At 45.1% G+C, this 24,905-nt stretch overlaps 2 protein-coding genes across 7 annotated transcripts; both read left to right on the top strand.

The window, feature by feature from the left end:
* The first annotated feature begins 528 nt into the window (after positions 1 to 528).
* Positions 529 to 8,547, top strand: LOC119275435 (probable tRNA N6-adenosine threonylcarbamoyltransferase, mitochondrial). 6 transcript variants are annotated; one of them, XM_037556277.1, is made up of 15 exons: positions 529 to 652; positions 935 to 1,012; positions 1,388 to 1,675; positions 1,785 to 1,829; positions 1,946 to 2,020; positions 2,101 to 2,197; positions 4,688 to 4,778; positions 5,367 to 5,416; positions 5,787 to 5,977; positions 6,088 to 6,173; positions 6,797 to 6,875; positions 6,950 to 7,033; positions 7,115 to 7,229; positions 7,391 to 7,479; positions 8,115 to 8,547. In XM_037556277.1, exons 3-15 carry the CDS (start codon positions 1,424 to 1,426, stop codon positions 8,238 to 8,240), a joined length of 1,380 nt encoding a protein of 459 aa, XP_037412174.1. In that variant the 5' UTR covers positions 529 to 652; positions 935 to 1,012; positions 1,388 to 1,423; the 3' UTR covers positions 8,241 to 8,547. The 6 variants fall into 6 exon arrangements, with proteins under 6 accessions (XP_037412174.1, XP_037412172.1, XP_037412176.1 ...); XM_037556275.1 differs by having other exon boundaries at positions 1,384 to 1,675; XM_037556278.1 differs by lacking the exon at positions 529 to 652 and adding an exon at positions 715 to 860.
* A 9,706-nt stretch (positions 8,548 to 18,253) lies between these two features.
* Positions 18,254 to 20,827, top strand: LOC119275434 (gibberellin 2-beta-dioxygenase 3-like). The gene is made up of 3 exons (XM_037556273.1): positions 18,254 to 18,781; positions 19,514 to 19,853; positions 20,348 to 20,827. The coding sequence occupies exons 1-3, from the start codon at positions 18,336 to 18,338 to the stop codon at positions 20,585 to 20,587; spliced, it is 1,026 nt and encodes a 341-aa protein (XP_037412170.1). The 5' UTR covers positions 18,254 to 18,335; the 3' UTR covers positions 20,588 to 20,827.
* The last annotated feature ends 4,078 nt before the right edge of the window (positions 20,828 to 24,905 follow it).

The following is a 24,905-nucleotide window of genomic DNA, read 5'->3' as shown; positions in this document are numbered from 1 at the left end:
TACTAGTTAGCAGCAGCGCTCCTTTTTAAACCGCGTTGCTGCTAAGATTCTGTGTATAGGCTTTTCCCTAGTAGTGAGCCTTTAATAATTTTACTTTTAACTTTCTCATGTTTTTACTTCAAAGTTTTCTGGTGCAGCGAACCAATCTGTGGTTGAGATGGTTAGGTGGACAGTGGTATCCCCAACCCATCAGGGTCCAAATTCTGGTGCTCGCATTATTTCTGGATTTATTTCAGGATTTCCAGCAATGCGCTTTCAGTGGGAGGAGACGTTCCCGTCGACGACGAGGCGCCTACGGTGGCTTCGTAAATTTCAAGATGATATGCCGGCTCAGTCTCTCGGAGGTGCTCATAGGAATATGGTGTGCGCGTGTGCGTACATAGGAATGATTGTATGCGCGTGTATATGAGCGCTTGTGCCTGTACTGATGCTAAAAAAAAAGTTTTCCGGTGCATTTTCACCTTAAAGAAAGAATTTTCTCTACATCTATCCGCAAAAATGGGCCGGACGACTGGCGACCACCCGTGCGCTCGCTGCCCTCTCGTTCCCGCTTCGGCCACCTTCCCCCAAAATTTTCCCTATCTCGTACTTCCCCTCAAAAAATAAAGAATATAAAGAGGCGGCGGCGGCGGCGGCGGCGCGCGTGAAGCAGGTGGTTCCCCTTTCCTCCCCATCTCCCGTCAGTCTTCCCTTTCCTATTTCTCTCAAACCGGGGCGGGTGGACGGTGGGCGGCGGGCGGCGGGCGGACTGTGCTGCCTGTCCTCTCTCTAACCGCGGCGGAAGGACAGCGAGTGACGACGGCGAGAGACGGGGGCACGGTTCTGGGGAGGAGACGGGCGAGGAGTCCTTCCGCTGCGCCGTGAAAGTTTTCTCTGGTCCCTCTCCCTCCCTGCTCCGATTCTTCTCTCTGACTGATTTCTCTCTGACCTGCAGCGCCAAGGGCACAATCAGGAACGGCAAGCCGGCGACCAGGACGGACATCAGCTCCCTCTTTGGTGGCTTTCTCCTCAGGTATGAACAATATATGTTGATCTATTTAGAGGAATCACTACTAATCGTGTCATTGTGTGGATGCTGATTGTGTGAATGCTTGTGTATGCGTGCTTCAAAGATGCATGGTTAGCTGCAGTTCAGAGATGAACATAGTTCAGTTTTGCATATGTCATCTTGAAGTTATTTCTTTCTTTTGTTTTGCTTTTGCATTGTAGATGGACAATGAGAGAAAAAACCAATTTATGCGGCTGTGTCATATATGCTTGTATCCATGATGACCTTGGTTGTCAGTGCTGAATTGAATATTTGCTATGTGTATGGATAGTGAGGATTATTTAATATGTGTATGGACATTGAACATGGTTAATGTAATTTGATTGTGCTCCCAGCCAGGCTGCAGGGTCATCCACTAGAACGGAGCCTGCGAAAATGGTGTCCACCCTTCTCCCAACCTTATCATTGCCGGTTTCACGGGCCACTGCATTCTTCCTCGGAACCCCAATAAAATCCTTCCGCTCTTACCATCCTCTTCTCCGCAGCCTCCTTGCTTCTGCTTCCTCCCTATCATCCCCTCCTACTCCCCGCTCCCTTGTCACCATGGCCTCCGCGGCTATCCCCGCCCGCCGGGACCTCCTCATGCTCGGCATCGAGACCAGTTGCGACGACACTGCCGCCGCTGTGGTACGCATGGCTCATTCGCTGCACCCTTTCCGTCCAGTCACTTATATTTATCGAATCTTCTAGGATTTTATGCTTAGTGCTTGGCTCTATGATGCTTGGTCGGTTGCAGGTCAGAGGCGATGGGGAGATCCTTAGCCAAGTGATTGCTTCTCAAGTAAGGATATGCATCTCAGTTCACATTCTCTCTAGTTGTTTCGTGTCTACTTAGGAATTTTTGGCAAATGTAGTATCCTTTACACGTTGCTGATTGTACTATTATGTGTCTGGAAGTCAGATTTGCTTGTAAAATGGGGCGGTGTTGCTCCTAAGATGGCCGAAGAAGCTCATGCTCTTGCAATTGATCAGGTTCGTATTCCTTTAAGAAGATGGATGACTTTAACTTATCTACGTTTGTGTTAACTTTCTTATACATCTTTGTCTTGCAGGTTGTTCAGAAAGCACTTGATGACGCAAATGTTTCAGAGAGTGATCTTTCTGCTGTGGCCGTGACCATTGGACCAGGACTTAGTCTATGCCTTAGAGGTTCCTGTTTTTGCTATACTAATCTTGATTAAAATAAATATGAACTACTGATTTTTACCATTGCATGCTACTAAAATAGGGAAATGCCCGTTCGTTAGTTACCAAATTCAACTTTTATCCTGCAAAAAAATAAAATTATTTTGTAAGTTTGCACATAGGATACTTTATCAATTAGGTTTTAGGCGTGGTGACAATGGTTCAAATGAGTTAAGTTTGATAAGACCAAAGAATCTTATTATTCACTTAGAGAACTGTTTTGGAGAATTTAGTGCTGACTCTCTTGAAGTGTCCAGGCTGTGTGAAATGTTGTCATATAGCTTGCAGTGTGCCAGATTTCTAGGATGGATAATGGTTGTGTGTCTGGAGTATCACAATTCGGAAAGCCAATATTTGCTGCTTCCATATTCCATATGTATTACACTGTCTGAGGGCCGACTTAAGCTTCACCTGTCACATGTGATCTTCATTATCTTTCTCTGTGGTACTTAAGCAAAAGTTTTAGCCTTTAGGTGTAGTGCATTTTTACCACTAGCATGTCGGCCCTTTAGTTTTTCTAGTAATTCCTTCTTACATATAGACATAGCCATCTGCAAAACCAGTTCATAGTATCTGTTTTAATTATCATGTACTGAACTGACATATCAGATAGGAGAAGGTACATTTTTAGTCCCTCAGCTTTCGAAAGTGTCGGCGTACGACAATCTATGGGGTTGTAAAACCCCTTTACGTTGGGCGCGGGCACGCAGCACACAAAGAGCAGCAACAACCATACAGCACATGAGCGTTTTACCCAGGTTCAGGTCGCAGTATGCGTAAAACCCTACTCCTGCGTTGGTGGATTTATGAGTGTTTGAGCCCTGCGTTTACAGAGAGTGCAACCTTGTCGGCAAGATGCTCGGGTGGTGCTGCTAAGCTACTGCAAATGGACAGGGTTCCGACCGTTGTAAAGGTTGCCATGGCCCTCCTTTTATAGACGAAAGGGGTTACCGCAGTGGCAAAATGGTCATTACAGGGGTAAATAGTGGCTAGAGTGCTATCATACCAAACACTAACGGTATAGACAAGCGCATTAAATGCGCTGTTAGGTGTTACGCTGGGATGGATGCCGGCAAGGGAGCTCCGCTCCATCTGTACCGTCAGCCCAGCTACCTGTTATTACTGCGACACGCTCTTGGACGGGTGTCAATAAAAGTGATCTTCAGGCGGCGGATCGCCACGTGCCCCGACAAGCTCTACCTAACTGCCAGCGCGCCCGCCACCTGTGGGCAAAGTCCTGACAGGTAGGTGCGGCGAAGCGGTGGAGGAAGCTTGAGCTTGCCGGCCTTGACCTTGCCGGCTACATGGAGGTACCTTGCCGGAAAGGTTGCTTCCCGGCAGCCTGAGTCTTGCACTTGAAATGATCTTCTCGATGACCTGCCTCGAGGTCTTCTTCACAGTATTTGTCTACCATGTCTTGGGTCTTTTAGAGTGGATCCATCCTCCGCCAAGCCCTTCCCGGCAGGGAGGCTACAACTGTGTGCGCGTAGTCAGGGGCATGAACACCCAATGTTCAGTACACCGACACAAAGTGTAAATTTGGTTCCTGAACTCTACACCGGATAAGTTTGCCCCTCAAATGTCAAACCTGTCTAGATTTGATCCCTTGCCACACTGAAAGCGGGTTTACGATGACTTGACTGTGGTTTCACAGACCTTAAAATCTCTTCAGCAAAAAAAAGGAAGAAGAAGAAAATTCAGAAAAAATTGAATATTCCTGAAAATTTATTAAATATTTAGAAATTTTTAAAAAGCATATCATTCATCAATGTTGTGGAAAAACCCTGTGTGTTTGACAGATTTCAAAAGCATTTCGTTTTCTACATTTTTTCCACATAATTCTCAAAATTTCGGTAGCTGAATATTCCTGTATTTTTTTTCTGATTCTCCTTGTTTATTCTATTTTTTCAAACAATATTTGTAAAACAATTAATATTTCCCCTGTTTTTTATTTGTATATTAACTAAGGTTTCCAAACGATCTTCTATTTTTTATTTTCCTTCTTGTCTCCCACCCCTCATTTTCCCCAGTAGTGCTGAATGGGCTATCATGTCGGCGAAACAGTGCCGCGTCATCGTCAAAACCTCTTTGGGTAGGGCAAAGGGGTACCAATTCAAGACGGTTTTGGATACTTGAGGGACCAAACTTATTCTGTATAGAGTTGAGGAACGAAAATTGGACTTCTTCGGTTCTTCCTGTTACCTATATATATGGTTAACTTACCCACTCAATCAGAATTGGTCATGTTTTCTTTTTTTCGAACCATGCTGAGTAGACCACCATATCTTCTATTTTATGTGGGACACTCTTGACCTTGGAGATAAATCATTTTATTATGTTTTTCTATTGTTTATGCGAGTGCAAGACTTTGGTTAAATCTTGTAAATGAAATTTCCTTTTTTCTGATTTTTCTTACGTGAGTGTAATGAATAACGAAGACCTCTGTAAGTGCAGTTGGTGTTCACAAAGCTCGGAAAATAGCAAAAGTATTTCACTTGCCTATTGTTGGAGTTCACCATATGGAGGCACATGCATTAGTTTCCAGGTAATCGTTGGACGTCTGACATCTCTTTAAATGATACACATGTTATATGATGAGTTCAACATCACACAGAATAAATTGTATATGATTTTTTTTTGTTCGAGGATGCAGAATTAGGTGTTTTAATGTAACTTTTTAAACCAGATCCGAAAAGTGTTTGTTTGCGTGGATCTTCTTTTACGAACTACTTGCATGTCCTACAGTATGTTTTCCCCTTACAATAGCTACAGACTCACCGAAACACTGAACTAGGTCTAGCACAAGCTGTGAAAACTGAAAATTGAACTATTTTTAGTGATATGACCTCCAAAGATTGAATTAAATTCTACTCTATGAAAGCTACAATTTGACTTTCAGTAGGAAATAATTTATGTCTAGAAGCTCTTTTGCCATGTCATATCTGTTACTAGCATACCTTGTTGTGACCTTAAGATGTGAAATTCGTTGTTTGATTACTTCAAATATGTTAACATATTTATGACGAAGGCCTCACTCTATAAATGTAAAAAAGATAAGCATAAGTGCCTCCCCATACTTCTAATGATATTGCATTCTCTGAATTATGGACTAATGTGGTTTGGTCCTTATCAGGCTAGTGAACAAGGACCTTGATTACCCGTTTTTGGCTCTTCTAATTTCAGGTATATGCAAATTACATTAGTCTCAGCATTCTATATCATGATCTAGCTTAATTCTCTGTGATTCTCTAGAAGCTTACAGTTGTAAATTACAATAGCAATAAGGCCACAGAAGATATGTGTTCATTCTTTTCCTGCCTGCCACCTATTATGTTGTGCCTTATTGCAAGTATTGAAATGTCATAAATATTTCCACTCATACAAAATGACATTTCCATGCACTAAATTTTGAGAATTTTTTATTTGAAATAATTTAATGCAAAACTAAATCGGCCTAAGTTCATGCATGATAGTATGTCTTAATCTGCTAGATATGCTAATTTTGGTACTAACACTGGCTCACTTGTGTTTGCTAACTAGTTAATATGTTCAGGCGGACACAATCTTCTTGTTCTTGCTCAGAACCTTGGTGAGTATGTTCAACTGGGGACTACAATAGATGATGCAATTGGCGAGGCATATGACAAGTCAGCAAGATGGCTGGGTCTTGATATACGGAAAGGTGGCGGTCCTGCTCTTGAAGAGCTTGCCCTAGAAGGTGATCCAAATTCTATTAATTTCAGAGTAAGTTTGCGGCTGTACTTTTTCTACAAGTGCTGTGGAGCTAAATTGTATTTACTAACATTAATAGTTTGACATGATATTGTTACTTGATTTTTTTCATCTACCTCCAGGTTCCGATGCGGCAACACAAAGATTGCAATTTCTCTTATGCTGGTCTCAAGACTCAAGTTCGATTGGCCATTGAATCCAGAAATCTGTATGAATATGCCATTCCTTTAGTTGCACTGTTTATTTCATCTTCTTCATCATAAGATAAACACACCTGCTGGTGTCTTCTATAGAACCTTTGCCATTTGGCATGCTGTTTATTCCTTGTTTATTTATCCTCGGAATTCATTCTCTTTGACCCCACACCCCAGGTTGACAAACATAACTTCATTTGGAACTCTCAGTAGTATACACATATTCTTAAGAATTTACTCCTTTTTTTTTCATGTAGTAAATAGTGTTAGGATGTGGTAGGATTCTTTTTTGACCAAATAACAAGAAAATGCTTGTTGGTAGAGCGATGCAGCTGATGCTTAAAACATTGTTGAATATTTTGTTATGGAAATCATCGTACATCTTTCAAGCAGTTGTCAGTTTGACACCTTCTTTTGTTGAATAGATTATGCCTTGGTAAATGGAATATCTTTGACGTGACTACATATGATATAGGCTGAGAAGTAATCAAAATCATTTTGTTTCAAATAAATGAGGGTATAAAATGCCTTAATGTATTTATCGCTGAAGGAAGAATTTGCATATTTGAAGCAGGGTAGGTGTGCGGCTGTGCTGTGATTATTAATTAACTGTGCTTCTGTTTTCACACCATTGTAGGTGCACAGATGATATACCCATTTCATCTGCAACAGAAGAAGACAGACAACTAAGGGCAAACATTGCTGCCTCTTTCCAGGTTCAGTACCATGGATATTGTACTCATTGTCCATGAGGACTCTGATAAGTATCTGATAGCTTTAACTTGTGCAGCGGATAGCTGTTCTACATTTGGAGGATAGATGCCAGCGAGCAGTTGAATGGGCATTGAAGATGGAGCCTTCTATTAAACACTTTGTAATCCAGATATCCTGTTGCTGTTAAATTCAATTGCTTTCCTTAATTCATTCATTGTGTTAACCGATTCAATTATTAAAGGTTGTTTCAGGTGGTGTTGCATCAAACCAGTATGTTAGGGCGCGCTTGAATCATATTGCTGAGAAGAATGGCCTACAGCTTGTATCCCCTCCCCCAAGTCTTTGTACTGACAATGGTAATGAGTTTGTTGTTATGAGCTGTAATTAGTAATATTCAATCACACTGCCAGTAAAAGCATCTAATATTCAAAATCAACTTTCTTCCCGTAATTGTGACAACTATCAGATATGTTCTTTTAGAACTAGTAGAATATGATATGTTCCTTTATTTGCATAGGTGTCATGATTGCTTGGACTGGAATCGAGCACTTTGTTGCTGGTAGATTTGAAGATCCACCGCCTGCTGATGAGCCTGATGATATGCAGGTAGTCTAACCAAGCAGTATGCAGAGTTGATAAAATCAACTCCATACTGGATGAGTTCGAAAACTAATAACAGATAACTTTATAAAATAAGTGTGCAAAGTAACTGATTAAATTGCACTATAGGGAGCTCCATTATGTATTTTTTAGTTGTCTTACTTTGTTTTTCATATTAAGTTCTCTGGGGTTTTTTACATCATATTATTTGGTCATCTTGTTAATTTAGACATATGATCAGCTCCTTTTTAAAGCTAAATAGTTATTTGGATAAAAAGATTTGGTAGGTCAATGAAGATTGTAAATATAACACCAATGGTGATCCCATCATCATTAAAGTTTGAAGATCCAAATAAACACATATGTCGAATTCTTGAGCTTCGTTTGAAACTTCGAATAGTGTTGATAAACTAGCTCTTAGGAAGACAAATAAGTGAATTTGGCATGATTTTTGAAGCATGGTCATTTAATTCAGGGACTATGAGCACCCAGCTTTCTTGTTTCCTTTACTGGAATGGTAGGAATCGTGTTGCAGTGAGAAGTGCCCTGAACTGAGTATTTAAAATCTGATGCAGAACTTGCAGGTTTTATTCTGGCTGTTTCGCTAGTATCCCCCCTGATCATTTTATTGTCTGCTACAGTACGAGTTGCGTCCAAGATGGCCTCTTGGCGAAGAATATTCAGAAGGAAGAAGTGTTTCACGATCATTGAGAACAGCTAGGATCCATCCATCACTTACATCCATGACGAAGAGCTCTCGCAACTAGTTCGGTCAGACCATTGATCTTGGCTGCTTGCTGCCATTGAGTTCCACATCATCCAGTTTTGGGACCCATTACCTGGGTAGCCCTGCTCCCCTTTATTTATCATCGCAGTAATTAGCTTCAAAGGCTTGGGCTGATTATCTGTTCATTTGTTCCTTGTACTGTACATCTGAGAAGCAATAAACCAGCCCTGTTTATATACAAGATGTTTACCGCTCCGTGACTTGATATTTGAATCCATATCATATTTGTACATGTGAGATGTATTCCTTGTGAGATCGGTTGCTATCTCGAGGAGCTGTTCTTTGAAGAATCAAGACTCGAGAAATGTTCAGTTATCTAATGGCTCGTCTCGGTCCGCTTGGACGGACGGGGATGTGTCCACGCCTTCACTCTTTTACTGTTGCATGTTTAACAGTGTTCCCGCTACAGTTATCTACAGTAGTTACCGTGCAAGTGACTATGAGCCATTCCTGCGTGAACTGGACCCCCTTCCTTGTTTGCTTATTGCAAATTCCCGGAACACTATTAGTACATATAAACATCATATGTATGAAGATGCTCGCCATCAAGAGCGAAATCCCCGTATAAATATTAACATGGCTGAAAAGTTAGGAGTAATAAATCTAGAAAAATGCAGAGCACACGTGTCAAAGTCTATGAGTTAAACTCGGGTGTGCAAATTTCATCAGTAAAGTACAAGTCAATGAAGTATGCGAAGTCCAACATCTATACAAGCAATATCTACTTTTCATAAAATTTCATGTTCCGATTTAATCGGCGCACACATACAAGCCGTTGCTTTTTTCTTTTTTGAGAATCGCCGTTGCCCATTTCTGAGTGACCTACTTGAAGCCTCCACCTAACAATGCGTGCGCGCTCCGAAGCGTAGAGAGCGATTTTTTGCACTGAATTGAATTGAGTGGAGTCCCAATCACCATCACCATGATGTAACGAATTTAAGACGGGCCAAATCTCTCGGCAATGGATCGCCTGTCAGGCAAACAAAAGTCGCTGTCCAGAATGCGACTCCCGTAGATTCCCTACCACACGTCCGCACTACACGTATGTAGTATCAACTTAGCCACGGCCGACTGGCAAAAGGAATAAGTTTGACCGCTCATTATGGGATCGGTCCTCTTTACACGATCGGTCCAAGCAACTGCCAGTCCAGTCGAGTACGCACAGCCTCTGAGTACCACGGGTAATGCTACACTTACGAAGAAGTTTAACGTAATCTTACGTAATTAGCCAGATGCTAGTTTGTGATTGGGATTTGGTAGAGGAGGGGCCCACCCCAGTTAAAATAAGGGGGGCGAGAGAGTTATGCAAGGAAGGTTACGTAAAACCTTACTTAGCTATTCGTAAGTGTAGGATTATCGGAGTACCACCGTGTGGCGTAATAACCCGGAAATTTCAGCACCTGAAATCCTCGGTCTTAGACGAAAAAGAATGCGTAGTTAGTACTCGCTCCCTTTTGTAATATTAAAGCGTTTTTTACGCTATTTAGTACTCTCTTCATGCCATAATATATAAGAGCGTTTTTTGACACTCATATTATGGGATGAAGGGACTCATTACAAACACGCCACACAGTACGCTACTATTATGAAGTGTAGATTTTTCTTCTTCTTTTGGGTCAATTTCCTGCACAGTGTGGTTGAGGTCAAAATCGCACCGGATCCGACCGCTCCATAAAGATCTCGAGCTTAGTTGGCCGGAAAGGAAAGAAGGGGCCGGCTGCAGAAGATCATCGATCGACGTCGGCGAGCAGTGCACGACTGTGATCATGCGAAAGGGAGGGCCTAGGATACTACTCCAGCTACGAGCAAGTTGCTGTACTTGCACCACATGCACGCCCGCCCCGGCGCGTTCAGCGGCGGGAGGCCGGCGCCCGTCGCGGTCGGCTCCGGCGACCCGACGCGCCGAAAGCGACCGGCGGCCCCGCCGGCCTTGTCACGCGTAGATCGGGATCGGACCACACCACACCACACCGGCCGGGAGAAAGGGACGCTGTCTGCGCCGGGCCCGCCCTTCTCTTTTGCGGGAGCAGCCCGGCCCACCTTGACCCGACGACCGCCGGAGAGCTACCCTCTGTCTAGCGGCTAGCGCCTACGTGCCGGCCCCAGCGCGGCGTTTCTGGGTGGGGCCCGGGCGGGCGGCGCGCCATGCTGCCCTGAGCGTACCTACGGCTACGGACGTGGTCGCCGGCGAGGCTGGGGCTACGTGGACGCCGCCTCCAGCGATCGCGTGCAATCTACGGGACTGATTGAGCGTACCTACCGGCTACCGTGGACATGAGTCGAACAACGTGGGACTTGTATATACGTTTGTTTCCCCATCCCCATATGTATATTTTTGATAATTACCAGACGAATGTAATGGCTAAGTCGTTTTTCTTGCGGCATAATGGCCAAGCAATGGAGAAATCAAATCAGAGACGGTCGAATCCCAAAGCCTGATGATCTAATACCAGAACAGTTTTTAGCAAGGCCATTAGCTACTTCATTGGCCTCTCTAAAGCAGTGGCCAAACGACGTAGTAGCAAATTCGGACGAAATGTTTGCATTCCATGATAATTGGAAGCTCGTGCCCCGGGTTTGCTTCATCTTCGACAACTGCTTCAACCGCAAAGGTGCTATTAGACTCACTAAACACTCGACTGCACCCAACAACAGCCCGTTCCGAATAGCAATGATCTCTGCTGAATCCACATCACTGATACGAGGCAGGTACCATGTTGAAGCTGCTATAAATTCACCATGCTCGCGCAATAGCACCAACGGCTCCCGTCAGAGTATCATCATAAAATGATGCATCTAAGTTGATTTTCACCACTCATGTCGCCGACTTCTTCCACGCATGATTCTTTTTTCTAAGTTTCTAACCCGGCTGGTTTGGAGTACAAGCTCAAACAAAATTAGTGGCGATAAACCTTGATCAACGTAGCAGTTTGTTCCGGGGTGTGGATGCACTGGTGATCTTGCCACCAAATGTACCAAGCGACCATAATGATCAGTTCTGCCTGTGGTAAATCTTCAACCTGGGCATTTTATCTCATGAGACTCTATCATAACAGAACCCAATTGATCTTTAGTAACAGCCTTTTGAATCACTTCATTCAAACTAAGCCGCGTCCAAACCTTCATTGCCCGCGGGCAAGTAAAAATATGGTGTTGGGTATCTTTCATCCCTCTCTTACATATGGGACATTAGGTAATTAGAGGTATGTGTCTTCCTGCAAGAACGCCATAACATGGGAGAGCTCCTCTCAACACCTTCTGGCCAAAATGCTTCACTTTTCGCGAGATTCGCAGCTGCCACAACAGATAGAGTTTTTTTTCTTTTGTTTTTGAGTGGTGATAGAGTTTGTTTCCTCATATAAGTTCTGTGTGTATCGCCTTCAAAGTTGTTGCGGAGTTTCTCTTCCAACTTCCAAAGTTGCCTTTTACATCACAAGAAGCACACTTTTGGGGTGTGTGGTGTACCTGTGCGTGCGTGATAGACATGGTGATCGGTTGTGCACGATAGCACTCGAACCTGAACCGCAGACATGCATATCCAGCTAGCCACCATTAAACTAGTCGATTTACTCGATTGATGTATACGTAAACGGCCAGCATAGCACAGAGCAAGCCGCATCATCATCCCATCAAACCTACCACTCGAGTTCAGTTTATTTAAGCACGAGGGAGAAATGTGATTGCAGCTATACGGCTGGCCCTGTCGTAAAAGAAAAACGACCGTACGCGTGGCGTGCGCATATAACAGGTTAGGGCATCTTCAATGGCAACCCGCAAAAATCCTTTCACATTCGTTTGCGGACAGGGAAGATCAGTCTGCGGGCATGGATGCGGAAAATCGTCATCCAAAGCTAGACGCATACATTCAAACTCTTTTTCAATAAACCACATGAAATTCATGCAAACACGGCCGGATTTCGTACATACATGATGGATTTCATACAAACCGAACGAGAACGGTTACATTTTGAACGTATTTTCAACTTAAAAAGCTAAAACTATGCGCACGTACGATCGTGCGGAGCTCCACTCCCACGACAAGGATACACTACACTAGTCTATGGCCTGCCACGGCTTGTCTTCCCCCTGTCCGGCAGACCGGAATAACCGGACTGCCGGGAGCCCCGGAGGCATGTTCTTCCCCCGTATCTTTCCTACGTCCGGTTGCACCGCTCATCGGGGCGGCAAAGAGGATGCTTCAGCCGGAGCGGAAGGGTGCTTCCGTGGAGCTCACGCGGGTGCCCATGATGGTCTGAGATAAAGGAGAACCGGTCGGGTAACCAGCGGTGCCCTTCCTGGGACCCAAGCGGCGGCAGCTTCCCGTATTCTACTTCTCCTCGATGATGGCGGCGGACGCGGACGTGTGGGCCACCGCCTCGTCTACATCCACGCATCCGGCTTCTTTCTCTGCGTGCATGGCGCAGCTACGCGCGCGTCGACGTCAGATGGCGCGGTCGCAGGCATTGGGCGCGACGATGCCCGTGCCACCCTGCTCCCCGCCGTGCCGGGGTGGAGCAACCCGCCACTCCTCATCGAGTTGGCCTAGAGCGGCAAGTTGCTAAACCACGCGGTGGCTTGGGGCGGCAACTTGCTCCATCGGGTCAGGAGCGGGAGCTGGAGCAGCAAGCTGCCTCGCTCGTATCCGGCGGGCTCGACGGACCACACAGTCGGCTTGTATGCCGGAGAACTGATCTTTGGAAGCCATCGAATGAGTGGAGAAAATGGTGAAGAAGGAGATGGGAGTGGCGGAGGGGTGCGATTCTTGCCCGGCATCTAGCCTCGTATAAATAGAGGGCGAACGGGAGGAGCTCGGTCGGCGCTGTGTTTAATGCCGGCCCACTCAGCGGACGTGTGGCCGGAGAAGGTTTCTCGGCTTCCACGCGGGTCTAATGGAGGCGTATGAATGCGATGAGGAGGCGTGTTCAGCCGGGCATGCAGCTGACGGCGCCCTCGGCCGACGAGCCGCTTCAATTACGGAGGCAGTGAGAGGTCGCATCTACGCTGAGCCGTCTTCAATGCGGAGCGACACGCTCTACACTGGTATGATTGCGGGGCAGCTGGCGCAGAGCGGGAGCGCGAGTGAGAGGGGGAGGTTTTTTCGGTGGGCCAAGGCGGTCAGAAACGGGCTTGGAATCGATCCGGACTCCCGCACCCCCCTTTCTCTCCGGTTTGCGGGAGAAATCGCGTCCGGACCGCCCCACGGACCGATACAGGTCAGCGTTGGATGGCTTTCGCGGTCCGGACAGAGCAGTCCGGCGTAAGGTTTACGGGTCTATCTTGAAGATACCCCTAGGCCACAAACATGCTTATCTCGGACCTGGCATCACTCCGTGTGAGCAAGAAATACTAGTCAACAGTGTAACGGGCGAATCAATCTGTGATTGTATGGTTACCGTGACAACAAGAAATACTAGTCAACAGTGATGTTGGATGGTTAGAAGGATAACGATAGTGGTATTTCTAGCTCATTGGGATTTAAGTTTTAGACTTGACACCGATGCTCGCATTTTTCTGAATTTATTTCAGACTTTCTGACAATGTTTGTATGATGGAATGAGACGTTTCTGTCAACTACGAGACGCGTGTGCTGATTTTGTCAATCTCAAGATGCTATTTTGACTTAACCTTTTGAAACTATTCAATTGTACTCCCGCTGTATATACAGAGGGAGTATTTCTTTACAAAGGAAATACTATGCGTTAAAAGAAATCAGTGCAACGTGCGCGATGGAGATCACAGAGACCGTGCGACACAGTAGGCAGGCAGGTGTAATAAGCGATTGAGCATGCATGCATGCATGCTGCGGGCGTTGATCGATTTCAGGCACAGTGGGCGGGAAAACGATGGCCTGATGATCACGCTCGCTGCGGTGCATTGATGCTCAGGGTGCAACAAATTCGTCAATGACAGTCGACAGCCTGACGGCGATGGTCATTAAGACCGGCCGGCCCGGCGTTGACTAATCGCTCTCTCTCCCCGGGGTCCAAGCCCACAGTACACAAGCTAAATCAGAACCAGAGACGAAACATCAAAGCCATGGCCAAACTTCTGAAAGGAAACGGCGACATGGTTTACATAAGAAGAGAACAATTGCTAGCAAAATAAATCTAGACGAGAAACCATGGAGGCGACGCGACCCAGGAACATCACCTGGCGACCCGCTGTAAGATAGGGCCCATCCTCTCTTCCCGCTAAGAAATTTGCTCGTTTTGCCTGCAATGCGCGTAGCCCTATCAATCCGAAAATTGCATAATAGCTTTATTTATTTATTTATTTATTTGTGCATATCTTAATTCCCACAGTCGAATCCCACGTCTTTTCATGTCATGTCGACTAGTCGATCGGATCCATTTCGATTATATGAGTTACTATCAAAATCTAATGTGAAAGCGAGTTGGTCCAAAACGTGACATCTTGTTCCAGAACAGGGTCGGAGTTGATGCACCAAACATTTTACACACATAAAGCTTTCTATTGAGGGTTACGAAAGAAAAATCATGCAATTGACTTTTCAAGATTTTTGAAAAGTCCATTAGAAAAACAGGTAATGAGCAAAAAAAGAATGAAAAAAGAAATCTACTTGGTAAAACGTAAAGGAGGCAATTATCTGAAAAGGGAAAAAGCTTGAAAGGAAACATGAGATTGGCTATTTACGAAAAAGGGTTTCCCCCCGCTTTATGAGATTGGCTATTTCATCGGTATCAAAACAATAAAGAGTACCTCCCCCTACACACCCTAAAGGATGAAGGCCACACAACCATGAAAAAAGGAGTATTACTAGTAGAGATGAGTGATGTACTTCAACATACGTCAATGTTGCATGGCTAAGCATGAGATGTATATGCCTATGTGGAACTCTTGGAGTATAGATCACCACCATTGCAGTAAGTGGTTGATCGGCTAATTAAACTGCATACTTGAGATGATTATCTTCTGAACACTTCTGAAATAGCACACTTTATTAGCATATATATTTCTTGCACTAGCTTGGCGAGGATTGTTAGCATGACCTCTTGTTCTTGCAATACCGTTCCTGTATTTTTAAAAAGGAAATGGTTTCAAGCATATTAAACCTAACAAATGGTGCAAAATAAAGTAAATATTTGAAAAAACTCAGGGAAATTATAAATATCAAATCAGCATATAGGTACTTGTAGTGGCTTCATTATCAAAAGACGACCAAGGTTGAAAATGGCCCAAGATCCAGCCATCATTCTCCCAAGCCTTTCTAGTGTACCATCAATCATCTTACAAATCAGAACTAGTGGAGTATTGGCCACACCATCTTACCAGTTGCAGTAAAGTTGATGGGCTAATTAAACTCAGACGATATCTTCTGAACACACGAGATTTCTGAAATTAGCAAGTGACAAACATAGCACACTTTATTAGCATATATTTCTTGCACTAGCTTGGCGAGAGGATTGTTAGCGTGAACCCCTTGTTATTGCAATGTTGTTTCTATTTTTTAAAGGAAATAGTTTCAAGCGTATTAAACCTAACAAATGGTGCAAAAAAATAAATCTTTGAAAAAATTCAGAAAAGTAGCAAATCAACATATAGGTACTTGCAATGGCTTCTTTATCAAAAGATGACCAAGGTTGAAAATGGCCCAAGATCCAGCCATCATTCTCTCAAGCCTTTCTAGTGTAACATCAATCATCTTACAAATCAGAACTAGTGGAGTACTGGCCGCACCATCTTCCCAGTTGCAGTAAAGTTGATTGGCAAATTAAACTCACATACCAGCATAATTGAGACGATTATCTTCTGAACACACAAGATTTCTGGAATTCATTGCAAGTGACAAACATAGCATACTTTATGAGCATATATTTCTTGCACCAACTTGGCGAGGATTGTTACCATGAATATTGTTTCTACTTTTTTAAGGAAATGGTTTCAAGTGTATTAAACCTGACAAATTGTGCAAAATAAAATAAATCTTTGAAACAAATTAGAGAAGTTATAAATAGCAAATCGGCATATAGGTACTTGCACCGGCTTCTTTATCAAAAGATGACCAGGGTTGAAAATGGCCCAAGATCCAGCCATCATTCTCTCAAGCCTTTCTAGTGTAACATCGACCATCTTATAAATCAGAATCAGTGGAGTATTGGCCACACCAGCAGCGGCGCCAGGAGGAATAAATCTGTGGGGTCAAAGAGATTATTATCACATATTTTACATGATTTTTGGAGTTTTTATATATAGATACACACATGTATATAATGGAATAGCAAAAAAGCTATGGGACATCTGATCCCACAGCTATAACGTGGATTCGCCGCTGGGCCACACCATCTTAGGTCTTACCAGTTGCATTACAAGTTGATTGACTAATTAAACTCACATACCAGCATAATTGAGACAATTATCTTTTGAATAGACGAGATTTCTGGAATTTGCAAGTTACAAGCATTCACACTTTATTAGCATATATTTCTTGCACCAGCTAGCTTGGCGAGGATTATTAGCATGAACCCCTTGTTATTGCAATATTGTTTCTGTTTCTTTAAAGGAAATGGTTTCAAGCATATTAAACCTAAGGAATGGTGCAAAATAAATTAAACCTTTCCAAAAAAAACAGAAAAATTATAAATAGTAAATCAGCATATTGTTAGGTACTTGCAGTGGCTTCTTTGTCAAAAGATGACCAAGGTTGAAAATGACTCAAGCTCCAGCCGTCCTTCTCTGAAGCCTTTCTAAGTGTAACTTGGATCTTACTGCCTTCGTCACAAACACGGATAATATTTTTTTTTGACGAAAAACAGCATTGTGCTGATTTCATTCATTAAGATAGGATGAGTTTTTTTTGACAAACACGGATAATAGTTCGTTTCAAAACACGGATAATAGAGACCCCATAGCCTACTCACATAGGTACCCTTTTTTTACATGAATAGAGGGTTGTGGATCTGCCTAATGTGTTTCCCAGACCATCAGTGAGCGTCTCCAACTATCGTGATTAAAAAGAGCTATTGGGATACCTGTAAAGATCCCAATCTTCAGTAGCGATTAGCAAACCGAAGTTGGCAAAATGCGTGCTGGTCTAATGTGGCCAAAAGACGTCAAGGCCCATCTAGAACGTGAGATTATTGTTCTTGGGTTCGCAAGCGATAAATATAGGCATACAGCACACGTTATCTGCGTCTATCTCTTGCACCTGGCGAGGATTTTTTTAGCATGGACAGCTCAGCGGGGCTCCCCGTTCATGCAGTCCATTCCTATTTTTGAAGAAGGAAATGAACCCGGACGGACATATTATCCTTGTGGTCCTCTGAGCAAGTGCTGCACAAGTATTCTTTCCTATTCTGCTGGAGTGCATTGTACCACCACGCCACGGCAAATCCACGGCATTATTGGTCCATGTATATACTATCATGCTCAGTGTTTAAGACCCACAAGTATCTTGCCTGGCTATTCAAGAGCATTTTGCAGGTATTGGCAAAAAGACTCGTATACGTCGTCCGCATGGTGGTAACTTGTAAGCAATATCGTCAAAAGATGACCAAGATTGAAAGTGACCCCGATCGGCCATCGCTCTGAAGGCTGAAGGCTCTGACCCAAGTAAGTTTTCTGGAAGTGTGACTATGATGGACTTTCAAGATTTTCTGTGTCGCCAGCAAGGAATTCTAAACCGAAAAACAAAACAATCGTAATATGTGAGCCATGTGTCATCACTGACGTAGAAAACACACATTCCGCGTACGTACTGAAGTGCTCAGACGGCAGGGATTAAACCGGCACGGACACTACCGATCTAATGTAACGATGAGCGAAACGGCAACCCATGATGACACTAGCGATCCGTGCCATTGGTGCTCGATCTGACGGCCCAGATCAACGCACTACAGCGTCACAGGTGCACAGGCAGAGCGCGCGGAATATTCAGAGGCTGTACTTGTACCAACCCAAACTTCCGGCGGGCGGGCCGGTGCGCCTATAAATAGAGGGCAACGAGCTCGGCTCGTATCACTCGACTCGAAGAGCTCTCGCGCTTGCTCGATCAAACCTTCCTGCCCTGCTTTCTCCTCTGTTTCCTCGAGACCAAGGAAGAAGAAGCCGACCGACCATGGTGGTTCTTGCCAAGGGCGAGCTCGAGCAGATAGCGCTGCCGGCGGCGCAGCCGCCGCTGGCCCACGTCCGGGCGATCGACCTGTCCGCCGCCCCGGGGCCCGGCCGCGCGGCCGCGGCGCGCGCGCTGGTGTCCGCGTGCGAGGAGCAGGGCTTCTTCAAGGTGACCGGCCACGGGGTGCCGCCGGAGCTCGTGCGCGCCGCGGAGGCGGCCGCGGCGGAGTTCTTCGCGCTGCCGCAGGCCGAGAAGGAGGCCGCCGCGGGCCGGCCGCTCGGGTACGGCAGCAAGCGGATCGGCGTCTCCGGCGACCTCGGGTGGATCGAGTACGTCATGCTGGGGGTCACCCCCGCCGGCGCGCTGCCCGCCGCCTCCTTCACGTCCTGGACATTGCCGTGCGCGGGCGCCGCCGTGGCGTCACTGTCCGAGCCCCCCTGCCCCTTGCGGTGAGTTCGTTCGCTCGCCACCCATGCACGCGTACATTTTACATGCGCCCTCCGCGTCTGCACCGGCACCCCCTCCCTCCGCTGACAAACACATGCACATGCACATGCACACATGCCACGCCACGTTTTTCTTCCCGCCCTCTCATGATCTGCTCTGCTCAAAATGCGTGTTCGAACAGTCCAATCACTGTCAGTTGGAGAGCATTACCTGAACTCCTAAAGTGTACCAAAAGTGAATCTTAGCTAGCAACACCAGTCAATTTGCCAGGTCCCTAAAACACGAAGCTGTGGGATTTTTTTTTCGTTGAATAGTTTAGAGTTCCTGAAAAGCAAATTTGAAAATATAAGGAGAATTTCCGTGGATAAGGTCGGCCTTTCGTGGCCGCGTGGAGCTTCACTATTTATCGCGGCCGACGTACGGAGGCGGCGAATCTTTAACGTTTGACTCACGTGCGGCGGCGACGTAACGGTCGGCCCGTTCCTTTCGATCACTCTCTACTTGCCGTGCTGCTCCGTTCGCACGTGTCGGCGTCGCCGTGCATCCGTGTCGACGCGCCGCCCGTCCAGCTACGTACGTACGCTGCCTTTCTGCCGCTCCGGTGACGTGCTGCCGTTTGCACTCCACACCGCCGCGCCCCATCTCTATCCGCATCTCTTTTGACATCATTCATTAATCGGTGTCGCCGAGAAATGCATTGAGTGATATTTTGGTGGTCTTTTTTTTGTTGTCAGGGATCTTCTGGAGGAGTACGCGGCGGCGGTGCGGCGGATGGCGTGCGGCGTGCTGGAGCTGATGGCGGAGGGGCTGGGGGTCGCGCCGGCGGACGCGCTGTCGCGGCTGGTGTCGGACGCGGAGAGCGACAGCATGGTCCGGGTGAACCACTACCCGCCGCGGCCGGAGCTGCAGGGCCGCCTCCTGACGGGGTTCGGCGAGCACACGGACCCGCAGGTCATCTCCGTGCTCCGCTCCAACGGCACGTCCGGGCTGGAGATCTGCGCGCGCGACGGCTCCTGGACCGCCGTGCCGCCCGACGCCGACTCCTTCTTCGTCAACGTCGGCGACGCCCTGCAGGTACGTACACCCTACACGTCGCGCTGCTCCTGCTCTGCTACACCTACACCTACACCTACACCTACACGGTAGGAGTACTTCTCTCAAGGACGTAAGTTCGGTGCATGCTACTCTAGATGCTGCTACTGCTGTTGCACGTCACTTTTACTGTGGGGGTGCATGGATCTCCAGGCGAGCAAACGAGATCGAGTCAATAATGATCAGTGCCCGGTCTCGAGCCTTCTCTCGAGTGTCCACATCAAACAAGGGCAGCAGCAGTGCAGCACGAGGCTACATATATAGCACTGTATGTGCATGCATACGGCCAGCACGCAGTCGTGTACAGTACAGGGCCCGCCCCCTTGAGCCCTGCACGTGAAAACCCTGGCATGATGAATGCTGATAATGCGAGCATGCATATGCATGCATGAATTAATAAGACACTAGTATTACTACTACGCAGAGACTAGTTTCAGGTGCAACGCATCGTATTAATTTGGTCCTCGTGCATGCAGGTGTTGACGAACGGGAGGTTCAGGAGCGTGAGGCACAGGGTGGTGGTGAGCAGCGAGAGGCCGAGGGTGTCCACGATCTTCTTCGGGGGCCCGCCGTTCGGCGAGAGGCTGGCGCCGCTGCGCCAGCTGCTAGGGGACGGCGGCCGGAGCCGCTACAGGGAGTTCACCTGGAAGGAGTACAAGAGCAGCACCCACAAGGGCAGGCTCGCCACCGACCGCCTCTGCAGCTTCGAGAACTAGCCAGCGACCAGCCGCCTGACAGAGACTAGCTTCCGTGCGTTACGTATATACTGCAGGCTATATACTTATGTGTGTGTGTGTGTGTGGTCATGGTCATAGTTAACTAATGAAGCCCCGGATATTCAAAACGCTCCCGTGCACACGTGCTCTCGCTATCTCGGCCTCTTTGTCGTTGAGAATGAGACCACCTCTTGTAGCCGGCCCGTATCTCACAATAAATACGTGATATTCCTATTTGAACTGTAAGGCTCACCTTATTACGCACATAAAGGTAAAGCCATTAGAAAAGCAGGTGCATTTCCCTCAAAAAAAAAAGAAAAAAGAAAAGCAGGTGCATGAAAGAACAGAAATTGGAGCAGTTGGAGCAATTAGACGAAAAATATATACAATAGCGCAAATTGCTTTTGGAGGCCGAGCTCCATGGAGACCCCCAAATGCAAAAATCAAATTTCGTAAAAATTCATAATCTATATCTCAAAAAACTTTGGAAAAAAATACAAAGATAGATGAAGGCATAGTGCACAAGTGTGTAAATTTTTAGGACGAAATACATTGAAATGAGGGATGTGCAAAAAAGACAGATTTGAGGCTTTTTAACACATGATATTATTCATCCTCCTAGATCACGAATTTGTCTTTTTTATACAGGTCGCATTTCAACGCACATCCCGAGAAAAAAAATCATGGTATAAATTTTCTTTTCCCTCACAAATCAATAACTTGACTATTTTTAAGTTATGGCAAGTATAGAATTGCCGACACATTGGTAAAGGCATTTTAATACATTTTTTTAGCTTTGCATTGATATATAGAAAAGTACTGGTTCCTAACACAAACTTGCATTTATCACTAAGTTTTCTTTGACTACGAATGATAACTTCGTAAACCTTAAAATGATATGTCGGATCAATCGCTCGGAGGTACTATGTTTTAGAAAAAAGAAACAAGCATATGCGATGAAAAAAAATGTATGGTGGCCATTTAATGCATGGAAGGAACTATATTCGAGGAACTTGCTTTTTACCTCCAGCAATGATAGCATGTGTTAGGCTTCTCGGTTTGTGATGAAAAATTATGTTTGCAGCAGAAACCTGATTTTTGTAACACAATTATTTTTCTAAAATTACTGCACCCCCCCCCCCCCCACTCTCCCTCCCTGGGCGAAGACTGCGAAGGAGGAGTTTAGTGGCCATTTTTGCTGAGATGCAATTAAAAAATGTTTTTAATCAAATCAATTCTTAATTTATCAGGCCATTCTAGAAAAAGCACATTTGTATAGGAACGTACCTTTTGAGACAAAGTTAATTTTTCAAAAAATGTGTTGCAATGTACTCATGTGGGATCTAGTTTCGAAGATCTTGTCATGATGGACGTAACGGTGAAAAAGTGAAATTCAATATGGATGGTCGGTTTGAAAGTAATGCATTTTTGAAATTTTGCACCCCTCTGATCTATATTAATTATCTCTAGTTTAGCACGCATCCACATAATATCGCATTGTACGGGGCGAGTCATGTCCCAAGGATAACGTTGATAGGTGCACTTTTTTCCATAACACCAACATCCCTCTTTATTCACGTGATAACAAGGTTACATCCTTTAAGAGGTGAGGGGTGATTTTCCTAGGGTCCTTCAAATCACTTATTACAAGGAGACCTCGAAGACATGCTCGTAATCTCGTGGACTATGATATTAGCATCTATATTACAATGCTCAAAAAGAACTTTTGGGAACTCGCATGATATAGAGGGTGCTTGGATACAAGGGACTATTTTTAGTCTGACTAAAAATAGTCTCTTTTAGAGGCTAAAGTTTCAAGCACCCCTGACTAAAGAGAGGCTAGGACTAGTCTTGAGACTAAAATCTTTTAGTCATGGGAAACCTACTAAAATATGTATTAACTCTTTCTCTCCTCATTTAATTCCTCTCCTTAGTTCTGGATTGGAGGGTTTGGAGGATAATAAATGCTCAATAACTAGATTTTAGTCTCTTTAGTATTTGGATCTAAGTATGGGTGAGACTAGCAAGTTTTAGTCCCACTACTTTTATTCATGGGACTAAAACGTATCCAAGCATGCTCATAATAGCAATCGTCAAACACCACAACAGCTGCTCCAAAACACCTTCCTCCTTTTTGCATGCTTTGTATTATATCCTAGTTGTCTGAGTTGACAACAACTTTTGTTGCATCCCACAATGCATGGTCTAGCCTTCCTCCTCCCCGTGTGATATGATAACGTTGATTGGTGCACCTTTTACTCTTTAGTTATGGTTAGGAGCACCATCAACAATGTTTGCTCTTTTATGCTCGAGTAAATTTCATTCCCTTCAACTTTATTTTTATGAAAAACAAACAACTACTTTATTAATTAATGGAAGAGTTCACACAGCCGAGGCTCCAAAAGCCAAACATGTCTGGCCTGGGATAAGATCTAATCAGCTTCTACCAATAGTATGAGCGTCTACATTTGATTCTCTAACTTCATGCTTAAAGACAACTTTAGGAAAAGCCTTCTTCATCTCTATAATCTCTTAGATGATCATGGCGCTTTTACCAAGACTCCCATCCACAATACTTCGGGTAGCACCTGAGTAATTAAAGGCAATCACCATCAGGTCGATGTCTTGATCTCGAGCCAAGCATAAAGCTTACCGACACGCAATGGCCTCCCCACAAGCTAGATCCAAAACACATGTCATCACCAGCACTTTCGTTCCCTTCAACATGGTTAAATGACATGCACATCTTGTGTTGTAACATGATTGACATGCATAATCTAACTTTTGGAATTATTGGCCTAGCCCATTCATGTTTTATAATAATTCCTAGAAAAATCCTAGAGGCCCATATGGCACATCCATCCATGACAAAGAAAGCAAGAAAGTTTAGTCCCACCTTGCAAGTAGAGGGCGTGTTGGACCAGCATATAAAGTTGGTTCCTCCACACACCACTAAGAGATTGAGAAGAGGGACACATACAGTCATGCTCCTCCTCGCTCCTCTGGTCAGCCCCTTCTTTGATGTTTGTGTCCTTGAGCCATGTGATGCCAAGACCCAATGTTCAATCTCACAAACCAAATCTTGGTTTTGATTCGGGACTAGTCCGAGAGGAATGGGTTACTCCCCAAAAATTTATCCCCCATGATACATCTATTTGCCTCCCGCGACTTAATTTTGGCGAGGATGCTCGATTGCAAGGTGAAGGTATTCCTAACCACTCTATCATTCCACTCATCTCAAAGCCTCCACAAGTTGAGCATAATAAGAGAAGCCATGGTCTTCCTTTGGGGATCCATGCTGACTGGATATAAGATTTCTTAACCAATGGTTTATCGATAGCGCTCCATCCCATTGTTGCGGATTGAAGTTTTGAAGACCTAGCCAATTTTTCCTAGCCATATAATCCAGGGACATTTACATCTATGCCCCTAACTGGATCCCTTACTCAGATTCCACTTATAGAAATGCCCCTTCGTGCCGTTTCCGTCCGGTCAAGGCTGTTTGACCGCTAACTCGCCGTCAATTTGACATATTTGCCTCTGATCCAATCTTATCTGTTCAATGCATTTATCTATCATTCTCTCGCTTGACCCGCACACTCTCTCTTCCCCCAAATTATAGCATAACCTAACCCTAACCCTAGCGCCTTCGATCTCCGGCAAGCAATCTCCAGATCAATGGCGGCCGCGGTGGAGATTCCATTGGTCCGACTCCGTATGCTGCTATGCTGCGGATGGAGGGTGACAGTGCTTGCGGCGGCGACGGCCAACAATGGAGCACAACGCCAGCGATGGATGCATCGCTTGGGTAAGTCCTTTGTTTCAGATCTGAAGCATGTTCTTTGTTTTGTTTAGTTATTGTACTTGTATTTGTTGGTTCTGTGTTTGTAGTGCTAATTTGGTGCGTTTTTTTCCTGTTTTCCATGATTATCCATAGGGTGGGACATATTTGTCTGGATTGTAGGATGCAAACGACACTACTAGTTCCTGCTGGTACAAAAGCAGGGGAAACAAGTTCTCATTTCCTTTGGTTGTGGAGAGCACACTGAAGTTTGAACAATTTAGATATCTGATTTTTTCTAAATACCTCTCGGGAGTACATGATGCAGCAGAATTCAGGTACTGGGACATTTATAGTGATGTTTGGGTCCCAGTCCAATGTGATGATGAGCTAGGAAAAATGTTTACAACACATGCTTGGGTCCCAATCAAATTAGAGATCAATTTTATACAGAGAAAAAGAGGATAGACAAAAAGAAGTGGAATAAGATCACAATCTACTAGTTCTAGAGGCAGAAACCATCAATCCAGGGGGAGA

The sequence above is a fragment of the Triticum dicoccoides genome, chromosome 3B (assembly GCF_002162155.2).
Source record: "Triticum dicoccoides isolate Atlit2015 ecotype Zavitan chromosome 3B, WEW_v2.0, whole genome shotgun sequence".
In the NCBI taxonomy this organism is placed as follows: Eukaryota; Viridiplantae; Streptophyta; class Magnoliopsida; order Poales; family Poaceae; genus Triticum; species Triticum dicoccoides.
Note: the sequence above shows the minus strand (reverse complement) of the source record. Positions and strands in the feature narration are given on the sequence as shown.